Here is a 15,723-nt window from a genome sequence, read left to right as displayed (position 1 = left end):
CAAGGATCTAAAACACAGTGAATTTAACCTAGAAGTGCAGTGAAAAGAAGCTCCAGGATGCAAGCTATACAACCGAACTAGAAAATAATCAGTCCGGATGGGAGTCAGAGGCGAGAGGGTCTGCAGGAAGTGATTTCTAAACAATACACAGTACTAGTGAGAGTCTGAATAATTCTGAGATTATGATGAAAGTGTACTATTTTTTAACAAGAAAAAAAGAAAGACAGCCAGAAACTCCAGAAAAACAAAAAACTATACAAGAAACTACTGATCCAAAGGGATGTAACGAAAATGGAGTAAGGACCTGCCAAGCAACTTGATGGGAGGAGCAGCAGAGACCAGAGCCCTGAATGTAAGGGGTGGCGGGCTCAGGGCACTTGCACTCTCCGCGTCCCGGCAGCCTGAGCCAGATGACACGGGAAACCCTAGGTCCCCTGAGACCTTCCCGGGCAGCCACTCTGGCTGGCAGGCACGGCTGAGGCCCTGGGGGCACGGCGGCAAACACCAGAGACCAGAACCGCCCTGGTGGGGCTGACAGAGGGAATGGGGGGGGGGGGCGCACATCATCTGTGCTGAAGGTGGGGCCGCAAGGCTATTTATTCATAGTTGACAACTTGACAACATATGCATAGAAAACATCTGCCCAAAGATCCCAGGAACTAGTACTGTGATTTCTGAGGTTGGGGTGGGGGCTGGTATAGGATAAAAGGGCAGAGGCAGGAAAGAAACCTCTCCTTGTACATTTTACAGGTAAATGTCCTATGCATTCAAACAAAAACAATTTTTTAACAGATAAATGCAGCCTATTAGCCTTTTCTGCTATGGAAGTTTCCTATAAAAAAGAGTCTTCCTACATTTTTTCTAAACGCCTTCTAAGAAGGGAACACCGTGTAATAGAGCTTTTAAGCACAAATTCCTACAGCTGAATCAAGCTCTGGGGCACAGCGTCACTGTACAAGACATGCCCAGGGGCCTTGGTGCTGTTCTGGAAGGTTCCCATGGTGAGGCGAGAGATGGCATGCAGCATGGCCGTGAGCCCACCAGCCAGCAGGAAGGGCCTCATCCGTCAGTAAAGACCATGCACAATCTCCGAGAGGAAAGAGAATACTGAGAAGGAAAGTAATTCACTTGTCACTCAATGTCATCCAGTCATGACTGTGTGCAACAATATCATGACATTTTCCACGCAAAAGACAACTGATCAGACAGGGAGGAGGTGGGAGCCGGGTCCTGCGCTCCGCTCCACCACCGTCTCACCGGACAGTGTGGCGCCCTAGAGGTTTGTGTCTCCAGGAGAGCTCTCTCATCTTCAAAATGAGAGTCAGACTAAAACTCTCAGGAGTTCAATTTTCCTGCATTAAAATCCTATGATTCAATGAAATGCCAGGTTTATAACCAGCCCCAGCTGACATTAGCGATCACACACACAACGTCCTGATGGCAAAGTTCCTTCTCCCTACCCCATGGCTACGCTGAGGAAAGAATGCGGAACTCGGCTGCTTTTCCCCGTGCAGAGCGGACAGAACAAAGAACGTGATGAAGCAAAGACCTAACTACATTTCACTGATGAATGAAACCAAAGCTTCATGTTGAGAAGTTTTCCGTTAGATGCACCAGCAAAATGATAAAAACAACAGACAAAAAAAACAGTCGCATGTAAAATAAGAACGCTTGAACTTAAAGCGTTACGCACATGCGTTTATCTGTTCCCCACTACCCTTGAGAGGCAAATACGTTTTCCACAGGGAAAAAATTCGCAAGGAGTAAAGGAGGGGCAATGTTCTGAGGCCTCAAGCACCAAGCTACAGCTGAAGAAGAGGGGGCCCAGGACCCCCCTGCATTAACCCTCAGTGCTCCCACATCTACCCATTACCCCCAACACCCTTGGCCCCTCACACACAGAGCTAACTACAAACCCAGAACAACTGCGACTTCATCAGCTGAGCCGCTACAATCACAGCTACCAGCATGATGCTATCGGATAGGTGCCACAGACAAAAATAAACACTGCTGACAGGTAGCCGTGACAGGTACCGCAGGGAAGAGCTGGAAAGGAGCCAGCCCAGAAAGAAAGTGGCAACTCAGAAAAAACCCTCAGGCCAGCAAAAGCCGAGAGATACAAAATAAACTTATCCCTAGGTTTAAAGTGAGGCATGCCTAAAACTCTTTAGATCACCAAGAACTAGAGAGACCATGCATTTTTCAAAGGTTGCAGTATAAAAGCGACCTGGAATTTGAAAGTTGCTAAGAGAGTAAATCTTAGAAGTTCTCATCACACACACACAGTTCTGTAATATGGTGAGCATGTTAACCAGACTTACTGCGGTGACCATTCTGCAGCACACACAGGTATCAAACCATTATATTGTACACCTGAAACTAATATAACATTGTATGCCAATTATACATCAATTTTTTAATGATATGGGGAAAAATACTATTGAAGGAGAAAAAAAATTCAACCACGTAGGAGACTAGTGTAAATTAAGTCAGCAGGTGTCACAAAGTGCCAACACTAGATAAATAAATGCCTTACGGGGAACACGCCTCTTCCAATCCCGGCGTCACAAACACCCAGGCTCATCCACACCCCGCGAGTAATGGGAGCGCTGGCTCCAGAGCAAGCCAGCCTGGAGAGACCCTCACTGTCTCCGCGTTTCCCCCTGTGCACACCGCAACGCCTCGAAGGGCTGCTGGGAAGAAGGGCCCGAGGGGTGCCAACAGCCTGTTTATGCTCCGCACGGCACCCGCCACACCCTGGAACTGTACTGGCGCACCTGCTGCCATCAGCTGAGCCCCACGCAGGTCAGCTCCAGAGCAGCGATCTTGTTTGAGTCTTGGGGACCATCATGTGGTCAGTAAACGTCTAATGCAGGAATGAGCAAAACCCAGGGTTATCCTCAGTGAAAGCGAGGCCATCTCCTCCCAGAGGTCACAACAAGTGGATTTAGGAGGCATAGGTATGACTGAGGCATGACGGTCTGTCCCTCAGCGCGATGAGACGAAGGACAGGCCCCTCACAATACACTGCTCATGGCAGGGCAGCATCGTGAGACTGACACCCCAATGACCAGTGTGTACATCTGAGATGCTGTTTTCAATGGGAAGGTTTCCCGGATGGCTGTGGGAAGTTCAGCAAGAGATGCCAGGTAACCTGTGTCTCTTAAGTCAAAGAAAGAGAAAATAACTAGTTGTTTTTTTTTCTTTCTGGCCGCACAGCGCAGCTTACGGGATCTTAGTTCCCCGACCAGAGATTGAACCCTCATCATCGGCAGTGAAAGCGCGGGGTCCTAACCACTGGACCACCAGGGAAGTCCCCAAAATAACTAGTTTTAGGTTGGGCCTAACACAAGTCCTTCCAGAGAAAGCTCCAGAAGTTCATGGAGAAGTTAGAAGACAGACACTAGACCAGGAAGCTGTAACATTTTTAGCCAAGTAGTGAAGTATAGTTACCAACGCTTTTCATAATTTATTCGCCTACAAACAAGGCAATCCTACCAAAAATCAAAATGAAAATCAACACCTGACCCACTAAAACTCTAAAGGATGCTGAACAAACTATTCTGACAAGGAAGGTCAGCCTGCACCCACTATGACCCACCACAATCAGCGGGAACACAGTCATCAAAAGTAGGACTCTGTAGGGATGACCCCTAGTTACCTGGTCTGAGCTGGATCCTAAAGTCCATTGGGTCACTGGTCGCTGAGCCTTGGTGAGATCTCCTGGGATGGGGTGGGAAAGGGAGAAAGGGAGGAACGAGCAGACAGTGCTGCTGCAGCCACCATCTCCATGACACCCTGACGCACACCCACGTGGAGCCGTGAAGGCTCAGGGGCTCCTGTCCGGCTCCTGTCTTCCGTGCTGCAGAATGAACTGCATTTGTCTGACACTGGCGGAAAGTAGCAGTATTCTTAGAGGCTTCCTGGGCCCCACCCGGACTCCTGCACAGGGCAGGCCTGTTTTAGGTAGAGCCTAGGGAACCAGGGAGGGAGCAGCAGGGGCCTCAGGACAGGGGTGGGGTGGAGGGGAGGCCTGGAGGGGCTCACTCACTGCTCAGAACCTGGATCCACACACGTACCCAGACCAGCAGGAGCCACTTTACAGGGCATCGTTTCTCGAAAATGTATATGAAACTCAACTTCTGTTTTACTTGCTCTGGGACCTTCTCTTTGACAGAAGCCAGCAGTTATTTCGCTTTATCAAGTGAGGAGTGGGACACAGGGAAAACAGCATGAGCTTCAGAAGCAAACACACGTGAATCAAACCACGGCTTTACCACTGCACCCATTCAGCCATTCACTCCTTCAGAAACATTCGGGCAGTGTTCACTGGCCCCGGCACAGCAAGAGTGACGGAGACACATGGTGACTTTTCCATGTCACCTGGATAACCAAGTAACTTCTCTCGCCCTCAATTTCTGATCTATAAAACATAAAAGATACTACTTACTTTGCACGTTGTAGTTTCTCATTATGACTGAAATAAGGAAACAGTTTCTGGCATATATCGGAATTTTTTATATTACGGATTATAGTAACAATGTCCCATTTCACGTGAGAGTTTTTCCTTTAAAGTGATGCCTACCTGTTTCCAACGAGCTACAATCATGTTATTCTCAGCAACGTCCCCAAGTAAACATCTCTCTCCTGCTAAAAGATTAAATTTCTACTCACTCAAGCTCATTAAGATAGAGAAATCAACTCAAGCTGTAAATGTTACAACTCCACAGAGCACAGGACTGGAAGTCCACTTGTCACTACAGAACATGTAGTTCTTTGCTTTGCCTCTTGGGACTCCACTTTCTCCATCTATGAAATGGGTATAACAATAATTGCTTTGCCTACTCTGTAGTGCTTTTGCAGAGACTAAAGGCAATAAATGATATGAAAATACTGTCATTAAAAAGCAACAACAAAGCTCAGGTTCTATTCACATAGGGGGCTGAGCTGGGTCTCATACTTGACGTGGTTAAAGAGGATATGGGGTGGCAGGCTTGTGACTGCAGAAAAGAAGTGGTTTTGTGTTGGTGGCGAAACGGGGAGACCAGCTCCAGTGCAGCCCACAGCCTGAAGCCTATGCCCCAAGGAAAGAAGCTGAGCAGAGAAGCTGGGAAGAACCCCCGGGGTTACCTGCTTGCCCTTCACCACGTGCTTGGGCACCGGCACCTTGAGCTCCAGGTCAGTGTAGTCCTGGGACCAAGCGTAGTTCTCACGCACAGCACCATTGTAGCTGTCGGGGTTTCTCTGGAACTGCTCCTGCCTCCTGAGAAAGAACAAGAAGTAAGATGACAGCCCAGGCCTACACACAGGGCAGGAAGGCCACAGGGGAACCCAGGTACATACTGTCTCTAGGTTGTGAGAATTTTCACCTAATCTCACTTGGTTTTGCATCTAAAACTCTCCCTCTCTCTGGGCGATTTCGTTTCTGACCCCCCAGCTCGAGCTTCCTGGGAGGTCACAGGTACAAAGGGAAAAGCCAAGGAGAAGACCCTGAGTGCAGCACCCTTAAGGTTAGGGAAAGTATCCGCCACCATAGATCACGGCACAGCCTGGTCCTCCCGGTCTTCATGAAGCTTAGAAACCAGGCCAGCCCACAAACCAAAGAGCCTCATTAATAAAATCCTGAGGGGACTTCCCTGGTGGTGCAGTGGTTAAAAATCTGCCTGCCGATGCAGGGGACACGGGTTCGAGCCCTGGTCCAGGAAGATCCCACATGCCACGGAGCAACTAAGCCCGTGTGCCACAACTACTGAGCCTGCGCTCTAGAGCCTGAGAACCACAACTACTGAGCCCACACACCACAACTACTGAAGCCTGCACGCCCTAGAGCCTGAGTGCCGCAACTACCGAGCCCGTGTGCTGCAACTACTGAAGACCACACACCTGGAGCCCATGCTCTGCAACAAGAGAAGCCACCGCAGTGAGAAGCCTGCGTACTACAACGAGGAGTAGCCCCCGCTCACCACAACTAGAGAAAGACCGTGTGCAGCAACGAAGACCCAACACAGCCAAAAAAAAAAAAAAAAAAAATCCTGGGGCTTGTGGGTGCCTGGTTTCTCATAAACTACTTGGCAGGACGTATCTCTTAAAAAAAAAAAAAAAAAAGGCAAAACAAGTTCAGCCTACAGCTGCTCAACTTCAATCCTAATCCAACACCAGCCTCCATTTTCTCTCGGTAAATAAATGAAAGCCAAGGCAATGCACTAAACTGCAGGCTTTCCTAAGATGCGAGCAGTGTGCTTATGAGACAGCCTAGAAAAAACCCAGTCAGCCAAACCCTCCTGTACACGCATTACCAACCCAGCACAGATGCAAACAGGCATGGCCAAGAAGCTGATGTTAAAAATAAAATACAATAAAAGACTTGCCACAGAATTTAACAGTGTTAATGATAGTATGAACACCATACAAAAATAAGTGTAGAGTCCATCATAGTGAGTTTTAGATCTAAATTAAAGACAGAAGCTTAGTCGGGGAGCAGGCAACACCTATGAGGAAGGACATCCCCCAAAACAGATTCATTCGGCCACCTTCTCCTGCCCCCGGAGAGCCCAGCAGATGCACCTGGAGGGAGAGGCCGACGGATGAGATTCCCCTCACTGTGAGCATCTGCATGTGTGCAGATGGAAACACCCAGAAAAGGGTCAAGAACACATGTACCCCATCAGCCCCTCACCTCTGGTCAGGAGGAGTTGGGAGCGGTGGTTAATGAGGACGCACTTTTTCTGGCAAAAGTTTTAAGCCAAGAACATGTTTACCTCCTGTGGGTATGCTTTACACACCTTGTATCTGAGGCTGGGCGTCCATCACAGCCCAGGCTCTCTGGGCTGGTAAACTGGTGGCTGCTACAGGCTGAACCATGTCCCCCAAAATTAATACGCTGAAGTCCTAACTCTCAGCACCTCCTTTGGAGACAGGGTCTACACAGAGGTAATCCAGTTAGAATGAGGTCATTAGGGTGGGCCCTGATCCAATGGGACCGCGTCCTTAAAGGGAGAGAGATCCGGACACGAAGACACACGCACAGAGGGACAACGTGTAGAGACTCGGGGAAAAGACAGCCACATGGCGACGGCGAGGCAGCTGCAAGTCAAGGGACGCTGAGGGCTGTCAGCCACCCCAGAAGCTGGAAGAGGCAAGGAAAGGTTCTACCCAGAGTCCCAAAGGGAATGCAGCCCCACAACACCCTGATCCTGGACTTACGACTGCACAACTACGGGAGGATTTATTTCTGTTGATCTAAGCCACCCAGTTTGTGGTACTTTTTGCAGCAGTTTAGGTCATGGGGCAGGGCTGGGCACTGACCAATCAGAACAGATGCCAGCCCCAAACTACCTGCTCACGTGGCCAGGGAGGGATGGCGGGCCCCTGTGGGGCCCTAGAGCCACAGAGGAAGCAGGGTGGGGCAAAGGAGACGGGAACGGCCAAAGCCTGGCCACAGGGTGGTCAGAGTAAGCCTGATGCGGATGCCACCAAATGCAAGCGTCTGCAGAGGGGCTGCAGTGATGCGAGGAAAGCTTTCAATATACTACAGAACTGACAGAGGACATGCAGCTTTTGTGCATAGTACAGGTTCAGTCTTCTAAGAAAACACACACACAAAGACGTGTGTGTATGTATAAAAGGAAGTCCATTAAGCCTCTGTGGTTGTCTCTGGGTAGCAGGATCACAAGCAGTTTGATTTTCTTTTCTGTATCTTTAGGTATTGTCCGAATTCCCTACAACATGCAGACACTTTACCACCAGGAGAAAAAGAGCTCTCTTTAAGAACACACTGACAGGAGACGGTGATCTGCCCTGTGGCCCCCACTCCCGGGAGCTCTCCAGTGGCCACGCCAGCCTGCTTGCCTGCTGAGCCCCTGAAACAGGTCTGGGGGACAGGGTGGCCCAATACCCACGTGTCCCTGACCCACAGGCTTCCTCCCCGCTCTAGCACCTACTGCAGCTGTAAAGCTCACATCTGACAAACACTTGAACGTGCACAGAATACCGCCAATGAGCACCAAGTAACAGGAGGGGTGGGAGGAGGCCTGACCCTCCCCGTACATCTTCTCTGCATGGCCTTTTGAATCGTGTGTACGTTACCTGTATGAAATAATCAAGGTTATGAAAACACGGAAATAAAATACCCACACACAAAATAAAAGCCTATGTGGCCTGGCACTGGCAGAGGTTAGGAAATAAACCTAAGGACCCTCAAAGTGGGGGGACAGCTACTTCCCATGACATACGGCTAAGCCCTTATCGGCTGCCATCCACATGGGCCCTCCGACCAGGACGGCCAGCAGACAGCAGAGGATGGGAGATGCCATGAGGTCACACCTCCTCAAGGGGCCACCCTCCACCCCAGGGCGGCTGTGCTCAGGGAACCCCCTCCCCCAGAGCAGGAGAGGCGCGGCTCAGCAGGCGCTTGCCCCCCTCCCCCCAGACCTGCAGCCTCTTCCCAGCGGAGCCAGGAGAGTCGCTCCCAGCACAGATCAGCAAGCTGCTGGGAGTTTTTAACTCTAAAAATCCACCTTCTCTTTAAATACAGTTGATTACTTCCAGCCAACAGTGCGCAACAGTAAGTCTCCTGCCATGTGCAGGTGCTCTGGGCCCCCGCCCTCACCCTGTCCCCCACCAGCCTGCGGCCACCCCCCTGCAGCTGCTGGCCAGCGCTGGGGGTGGGGAAGGGGGAAGGAGGAGCGTGAGTCAGCAGCCAGGGCGCCGCGGCGGTGGCGGGCGGCGCTGGCCACAGGCCTCACTGCAGCCCCCACGCCTGGAGCCGCAGCAGTGGATTACAGGGTTGCGACCGTGTTAAAGGAAACGCCAGGCCCTGTGTCTCCAAGGGACCGGCTCTGCTGGGCAGACGCCCACAGCCAGCATCACCTGCACAGGTGGGGGATGAGCTCAGGCCGCCCCCACTCTCCCCCTCCACGCCCCTGCGCCACGGCAGCGTGGGAATTAGAACAGCCAGTGGCAAGGAGGAGTCGTCGCGGGTAAAAGGGGTCACAGCCCCCAGATAAAGGTTTTTGTGCAGCAGGCTGGAGCCCATACAGGGAATGGGTTATAATTCGGGGAGAAGCCGGGGCTGCTCTCAGGCCCCTTCCCAGGCTCCCGGGGTTGGGGGTGGCTCCCCCTACGTGAAGACAGGTGCTGGGCAGTGCTCACCAGGTTCCCAGAGCCAGAAAGAGCTGCTTTCACCCTGGAACATCCTGCCTCCACACACTCACACTTGCCCCTCATGACCTAAGGCAAAGGCCACCTCTCCACTGTCCTCAGTGGTGCCCAGGTGTGACAGCTCTGGCCACACCTCCCTACCCACCTGTAGATGCCACTGCCCCTGAACCCAGTGGGAGGGGCCAGGGCTTATGCGTGTACGAGCACACGTGTCGTGCATGGGTACGTGTGCATGAGCACATCATGTGACCATGTGTGCTGTAAGCATGTGCATGGTGTGTACGTGTGGTGTGCACGTGTGTTATACGCATGTTTGTGGTGTGTGTGCGTGTACGGGGTGTATTAGGTGGTCAGTAGACAGCAGCTCATCCTCTCTCTTCACAGACCAGCTCCATCTCTCATCGACTTCCTTCTCTTCTCACTGATCCCACCATATCCCACATGTGGATGGGAGCCATTGGAAACACAGTGATTTTTCCTCTGGATTTCTGCATCTTCCAACCTATACAAAGTGAGCATTGTTAGAACACCTGCCCACCTCGGAGCCCCAACTCCCTGCTTCGGAAGCCCAGCACCAACTGTGCCCTCCTGGAAGCAGGTCCCCGGGCAGCATTCTCAGCACTGCAATTTGACTGTCGGGGCCTGGATCCTTAGCCATTGTGACTGCCTGGGATGACCACGCCACACCATGTCACACTTCACCTCTGCAGCTGAGAAAGGAAAGCGTCAGATGGCAGCGTCGGTCCACATGACCTGCCCAGGGGGCGCTCTGCGCCAGGCGCCCCACCGTCCTCCCCAGCCTCCTGCCCAGTCTCCTCTGGGGCCCCCCACCTGCAGGATCCTTTCTAGTACCTGCCTCTTCTCAGCTCCTCAGGCAACAGGAGCCAACACCACCGGGCCCCAGGTGCGGGGCTCAGAGCCCTCTACACCAGGCCCAGTGGTCACTGAAAACCCCGTGTCCACAGCACTCAAGGCCCGAGGCCGACCCCATGTCACTGGGTGCCAGTCAGGAAACCTCAAGCAGGTCATGGCACTCCGGTCCCTGGTCCCCAACCATAAAACCAGAACACTGACAGCTCTGTCCCAAAGAGTGGCCAAGAAGAATAAGCGAGACAAACGTGTAAAATGGCCCAAACGGGAAAATGTTCAGGGTCACCGCCCTCTGCGCGCTGGATCACTGCCCTCTTCAGTGCCTTCCCACCCAGTTAGAAAGTCTGCCTACGGACGCAAGACTCAACAAGTGACTTTTATGAATAGAGATTTCTTGACCTTCTGGGGCATTCAGGGAGGGAAGTTATGCATTCTGCCTAATAAGCTTCCAGTTCTACCCTTGAGTTTCTTTTTAAAAATCTCACATCAATAAGTTTATCTACACTGATCTCACTAGTTTAGCAACTGCCACCAATCGGTCTCCCCAGATAGTAGCGGGCCTGCCTCACCAACAGGACCAGAGCCCCTGTGGAGAGGTGGCTAGTCTCCAGCCGGCCTAAGCTAAGTAGTCCCCTGAGAGCAAAGATACCATTCAAGGTGAGGAGGGTCCCAAGAGAGGCACACGGGACCCCCAGAGGGCTCCTGCTGGCCAAAGATGGGACAATTTGAGAATCAAAAAGAATAATGTGAAATAGTTAAAGATCCATGAGCTCATAAAACCCCAGTGGTCACCTCTGGTGAGCAGAGCATAGCTCAGTCTGAAAATTAATTAAAAAAAAAAAAAGGTTCTACAGGAACTGGAATTTCAGAAAAGCCAAGTCCCTCTATAAGGATTCCAGAAAAGCCAAGTCCCTCTATAAGATAATAAATGAAGGTATAACAGAATGAGAAAATCACCACTGTGTAAACTATAATGGAAACGTTGAGGCTGGGCAGCATCCCTTGACAGACGCTGAGCGCTAGGTGAGCGGCAGATGGGAGTCTGCCCACGGAAGGATCAGAAAATCACCTATGTCCGCAACAGCCAGATACCAGGCACCTCCTGAGAGAGCCTCACCTTTGCTGTAGTCCTGCACCAACGCTGGGCCTTAAATCCACCCCACCCCACAGGTCTAATCACTAGACTATAGGGAGCACAAGGGACAGAGAACATCTTCATCAAAACCATGTACATTGGGGCTTCCCTGTGGTGCAGTGGTTAAGAATCCGCCTGCCAATGCAGGGGACACGGGTTCCATCCCTGGTCCGGGAAGATCCCACATGCTGCAGAGCAACTAAGCCCGTGTGCCACAACTACTGAGCCCATGCGCCACAACTACTGAAGCCCATGTGCCCTAGAGCCCACGTATCACAGCTACTGAGCCTGCATGCTGCAACTACTGAAGCCCGTGCGTCTAGAGCCCATGCTCCGCAACAAGAGAAGCCACTGCAATGAGAAACCCGCGCACCACAAGGAAGAGTAGCCCCCACTCACTGCAACTAGAGAAAGGCCGCGCGCAGCAACGAAGACCCAACGCAGCCAGAAAAGCAACACCACCAAAAAAAAAAATAAAACCAGCCAAGTCCAGAATCTGGAAAATTACAATAGACAAAACTCTAAGTTTCTTTACAAATAAATGGCATAAAATGAAAAAAGAGAAGGGAAATGATTCTAAATTAAGAGACTTAGAAGATACAGCAACCAAATGTAATGTTTGGACCTGCTGGAATACTATTTTGAAAAAACTAACTGAAAAAAGACATTTTGAGACAATCAGGAAAGAGTGAACACAGACTGGACATTAGATGATTATAAGGAACCATAAATTTATAAGTTACGATAATTACATTAAGCCCTTATTTTTTTTTTACTGAAGTATATATATGGGTGAAGTCTGGGATTTGCCATATCAAAAAAAAAAGTCTGGGATTAGGGACAGAAATGAAACACGAATCATGACATGCTGCTAACAAGGAAGGGGGGAAACCTCGTGGACATTCGTTATGCTACGCTTTCCTTTTTGTGTCACAAAACATGAAGGGTTTGTCTTAGTTATGCACCCAGGAGTGGGCCTGCTGGGTCAAGAGTGTAAAAGTAAGCAACCCACCCTTAAGAGGCAGCGCGAACTCATTTCCAAGGGCTGCCCCAATTCACCATGCACCAGTGGTGTGCACGGGGTCCCGTCAACCCACGGGGTCATGTTCAACACTGTCACACTTTCTAAAGTTTTACGAAGTAAAAATATATAAAAAATAGTATTTCCGTATGGTCTTGATTCACATTTCTCTGCGTATTAATGTTAACTGGCCGTATATGCGACTCATTTCTGTGAAATTCCTGCCATGGCTTTTGTTTGTGCTTTCCCTGGTTTGAAGAAGTTCTCTATAAACTTTTGATAAGAATTCTTCGTTGGTTTCATAGTTTACAAACGACTTCTCCTGGTTTATTAACTTGTCTTCCTACTTCCTTCCAGATGTTTAACTCAAGCTCCATCACTACCACCAAAAGATCTTCACAGCTCCTCACCTCCTTGAGGTCTGAAGGGTGTCGTCGCGCCTATTTTCTAACAGGAATACTCTAAGTTTTTAATCTCTACTTTTTGGAGTTATTGCTCCCTTTGCATTCAGCATGGTTTCCTTGTGTAGTCTTTTCTTCTCTTGACCAGTTGTACCAGGAGCTTGTCTAAATATAAAGGGAAAGTCCAGCTGAGGAACACAGAGGGGCCAGCTGGGGACAGGACTGGCCCGTGGTCACTGCGTGCACCAGCCTAGCTCCTCCAGGATGCCTTCCATTCCCTAGCGCCCACTCATGGCCAAGACACTGTCAGGAAGGCTCAGTTTAATAAAAAAAAATTCTTACAAAAAGTATATTTTGAAAATGTGCTTTTAACATTGTAAAATTAATTCTGTAGCACAGTTAAAAATATGAGAGGATTCTATATTTACCTAAAATAAATGAGGCAAGGTGCTTGGAGTCTCATGATAAGCCCATGAATCATCTGACAGGTAAAAATGCAAATTTAGGGAACGTCTTTGACAATCTGTATCAGATGGTCAGCCAACAAAAACATAATCAATATTTACTATGAACTCTTCTAATTAACTAAAGATATAAGTTGGTTATAGTGAAACTTTTTCTTAAATCGTGTTAATTACTTCAACAAGGGAAGGAGGCATTCCAATTTTTTACAAGTATATAAATATGAAATATACATTTTAAAACAAAAACTAGATAATCTACTCCATAAATATGCTGAATTCTTAGTCTTTAACTCAATTTTCTATTCCTAGTCATCCAAAACCAGGACAGTTATGACCAGCTTTACTATTTCAAGTCCCAACAGACTTCCCAATTGAGGAATACAAGCACACCGCAGAGATACGGTGGGCTTTGTCCCAGACCACCACACCACCACAATAAAGTGAGTCACATGAATTTTCTGGTTTCCTAATGCGTGTAGAAGTTATGTGTCCTCTACACTACACCATATAACTATCCTGTAGTCTGTTAAGTGTGCAACAGCATTATGTCTAAAAAGACAATGTACATACCTTAATTAAAAATATTTTATTGTTAAAAAATGCTGACCATCATCTGAGCCTTCGGCGAGGCATAATCTTCGTGCTGGTGGAGGGTCTTGCCTTGGTGTTGGTGGCCGCTGACTGATCAGGATGGTGGATGCTGAAAGCAGGGGTGGCCGTGGCCATTTCTTAAAACAGACAACAATGATGTCCGCCGCATCGATTGACTCTTCCTTTCACGAATGATTTCTCTAGCAGGCAATGCTGTTCGACAGCATTTTACCCACAGGAGAACTTCTTTCAAAATTGGAATCAATCCTCTCAAACCCTGCTGCTAAGTTTATGCAATATTTAAATCCTCCGCTGTCATTTCAGCAATCTTCACAGCGTCTTCACGAGTAGATTCCATCTCAAGAAACCACTTTGCTCATCCGTAAGAAGCAATTCCTCATCCGTTAAGTTTTGTATTTATAACAAATATAATAATATTGAAAAGGTCTGAAATATTGGGAGAAGTACCAAAATGTGACACCGAGACCTGAAGTGAGCAGACGCTGCTGGGAAAATGGTGCTGCAAGGTCTGCTTGACAGAGGGCTGCCGCAGACCTCCAACTCGTAGGAAACACAGTATCTGTGAAGCACGGTAAAGCAAAGCACAATAAAGTGAGGTACAGCCTGCAATTAGACCGGAGGGAAACAACACCCAAACCTCAGAAGGGGTGAACCCAGCAACACAGCCACCTGTCAGAATCGCCTGCATCAGAAGCTGCCCGTGGAGACAGCGTAACAAGGGGCAAGAGGCCCAGTGAGGGGATGAAACGGAACCCAAACCAGATGCGTGCGTGAGAACCGAGCACTGCCACACGCTCACCACAGATGCAGACTAGAAGCCACACCTGGCCGCAACATCAACAAGCCTCAGCACTCAGCCCCTGCCGTCACTAGCACTGACTATTCATTACAGCAACTTCCCCAAAGAGCCCTCAACTCTTCCATGAATGTAAACTCAACCCCCACTTTACACCCAGCCTCTGAATCCCTCAAAATCGTAGCCTTGCAGTTTCCACCAATCCTGCCTGTCCTCACCCAGTCCTAATCAAGACTCCCACCCCACGTTCTCACGTTGAAAGACCCACCTTATATATATCAAACTTCTAATTCTCAACAAGTTCTGGCCTTACCACCCCCTCCGAGAGGCTGTCAGAGCTCTGGAGGTGGTGCTGTCCCTCCCGAGGTGAGCAGTCCTCAGCTGTCTCACCAACAGATGACATGGTGGTCTCTGGGGCTGCCGTACGCAGGCATGCAATGTGCACATGTGATGTGCATGTCAGGACACAGCAGAGTGGCTCTGAACCCACAGGGTCTGCTCTTTCTGATGCTGACATCCCATAATAAGTGAAGTTCATCAACTCCTGCTTCAGGCGGACCAAGTTGTGACGAATGAAAAGTACCACACTGGAGGAAAGAGATCGGCATTACTTTTATTGAAAGTAAAAATCAAAAAATAGGAAAGAAGGAAACTTGGGAGGGCTGAGGAGGGCTTCCCTGGGCCCAGGTGAAGAGGCGGTGAAAGTGTCAGGGTTGAGGGGCAAGCCTCAGGCCATACAATCGGCTGGCCACCTCTGTCCTGGTGACAAAATGAACTGGTTAATGACACCACCACTATCACTGTCAAAGAATTTACAGCCCAATCCGGGAAAGTCGTGTGCCCAGCCCAAGATGAAAGGTGCAAAGTGTTAGCTGCCAGCGCCAGGCTGCCCAGTACCTGCGAGCACTGAGGGACTTCGGGGGGGCGGGGGGAGGCACGGAGAACGTGGACACCCCGAGACGGGGAGCAAGGCGAGGCGTGGCGACTCTTATCACTAGGACATGTGGTCAGGTCACTTGGGATGCGGGCTCCTCCACTCCCAGGGGCTCCATCCCGGGAAGGGGCAGCATGGAACAGCAGACGCACAAGGGACTCAGGATGATTAGCTACGACCGCTCACGCCCTCTCTGGGCTGCAGGTTCTTCATCTCCTTTTCACCTCCCAGGATTCTTAGGTGAGAATCACATGGAAGTGCATGCGCACAGTGCACCTGCTGACAGGCATGCTCTGTGTGATTTTATCTAGTGCTTCCCTCCCATAAACCA

The 15,723-nt window shown here is 49.8% G+C and overlaps 1 protein-coding gene across 1 annotated transcript in view; it reads right to left on the bottom strand.

The window, feature by feature from the left end:
• Nucleotides 1–15,723, bottom strand: part of NUDCD3 (NudC domain containing 3) — a 70,819-nt gene that overhangs the window by 16,853 nt on the left and 38,243 nt on the right. The window contains exon 3 of the mRNA XM_065884163.1: nucleotides 5,131–5,263. Coding sequence (XP_065740235.1) covers nucleotides 5,131–5,263 — 133 coding nt within the window. The remainder of the gene's footprint in view (nucleotides 1–5,130; nucleotides 5,264–15,723) is intronic.

Source organism: Phocoena phocoena, chromosome 9 (genome assembly GCF_963924675.1).
Source record: "Phocoena phocoena chromosome 9, mPhoPho1.1, whole genome shotgun sequence".
NCBI classification, from domain to species: Eukaryota; Metazoa; Chordata; class Mammalia; order Artiodactyla; family Phocoenidae; genus Phocoena; species Phocoena phocoena.
This window is presented reverse-complemented; position numbering and strand designations above follow the sequence as displayed.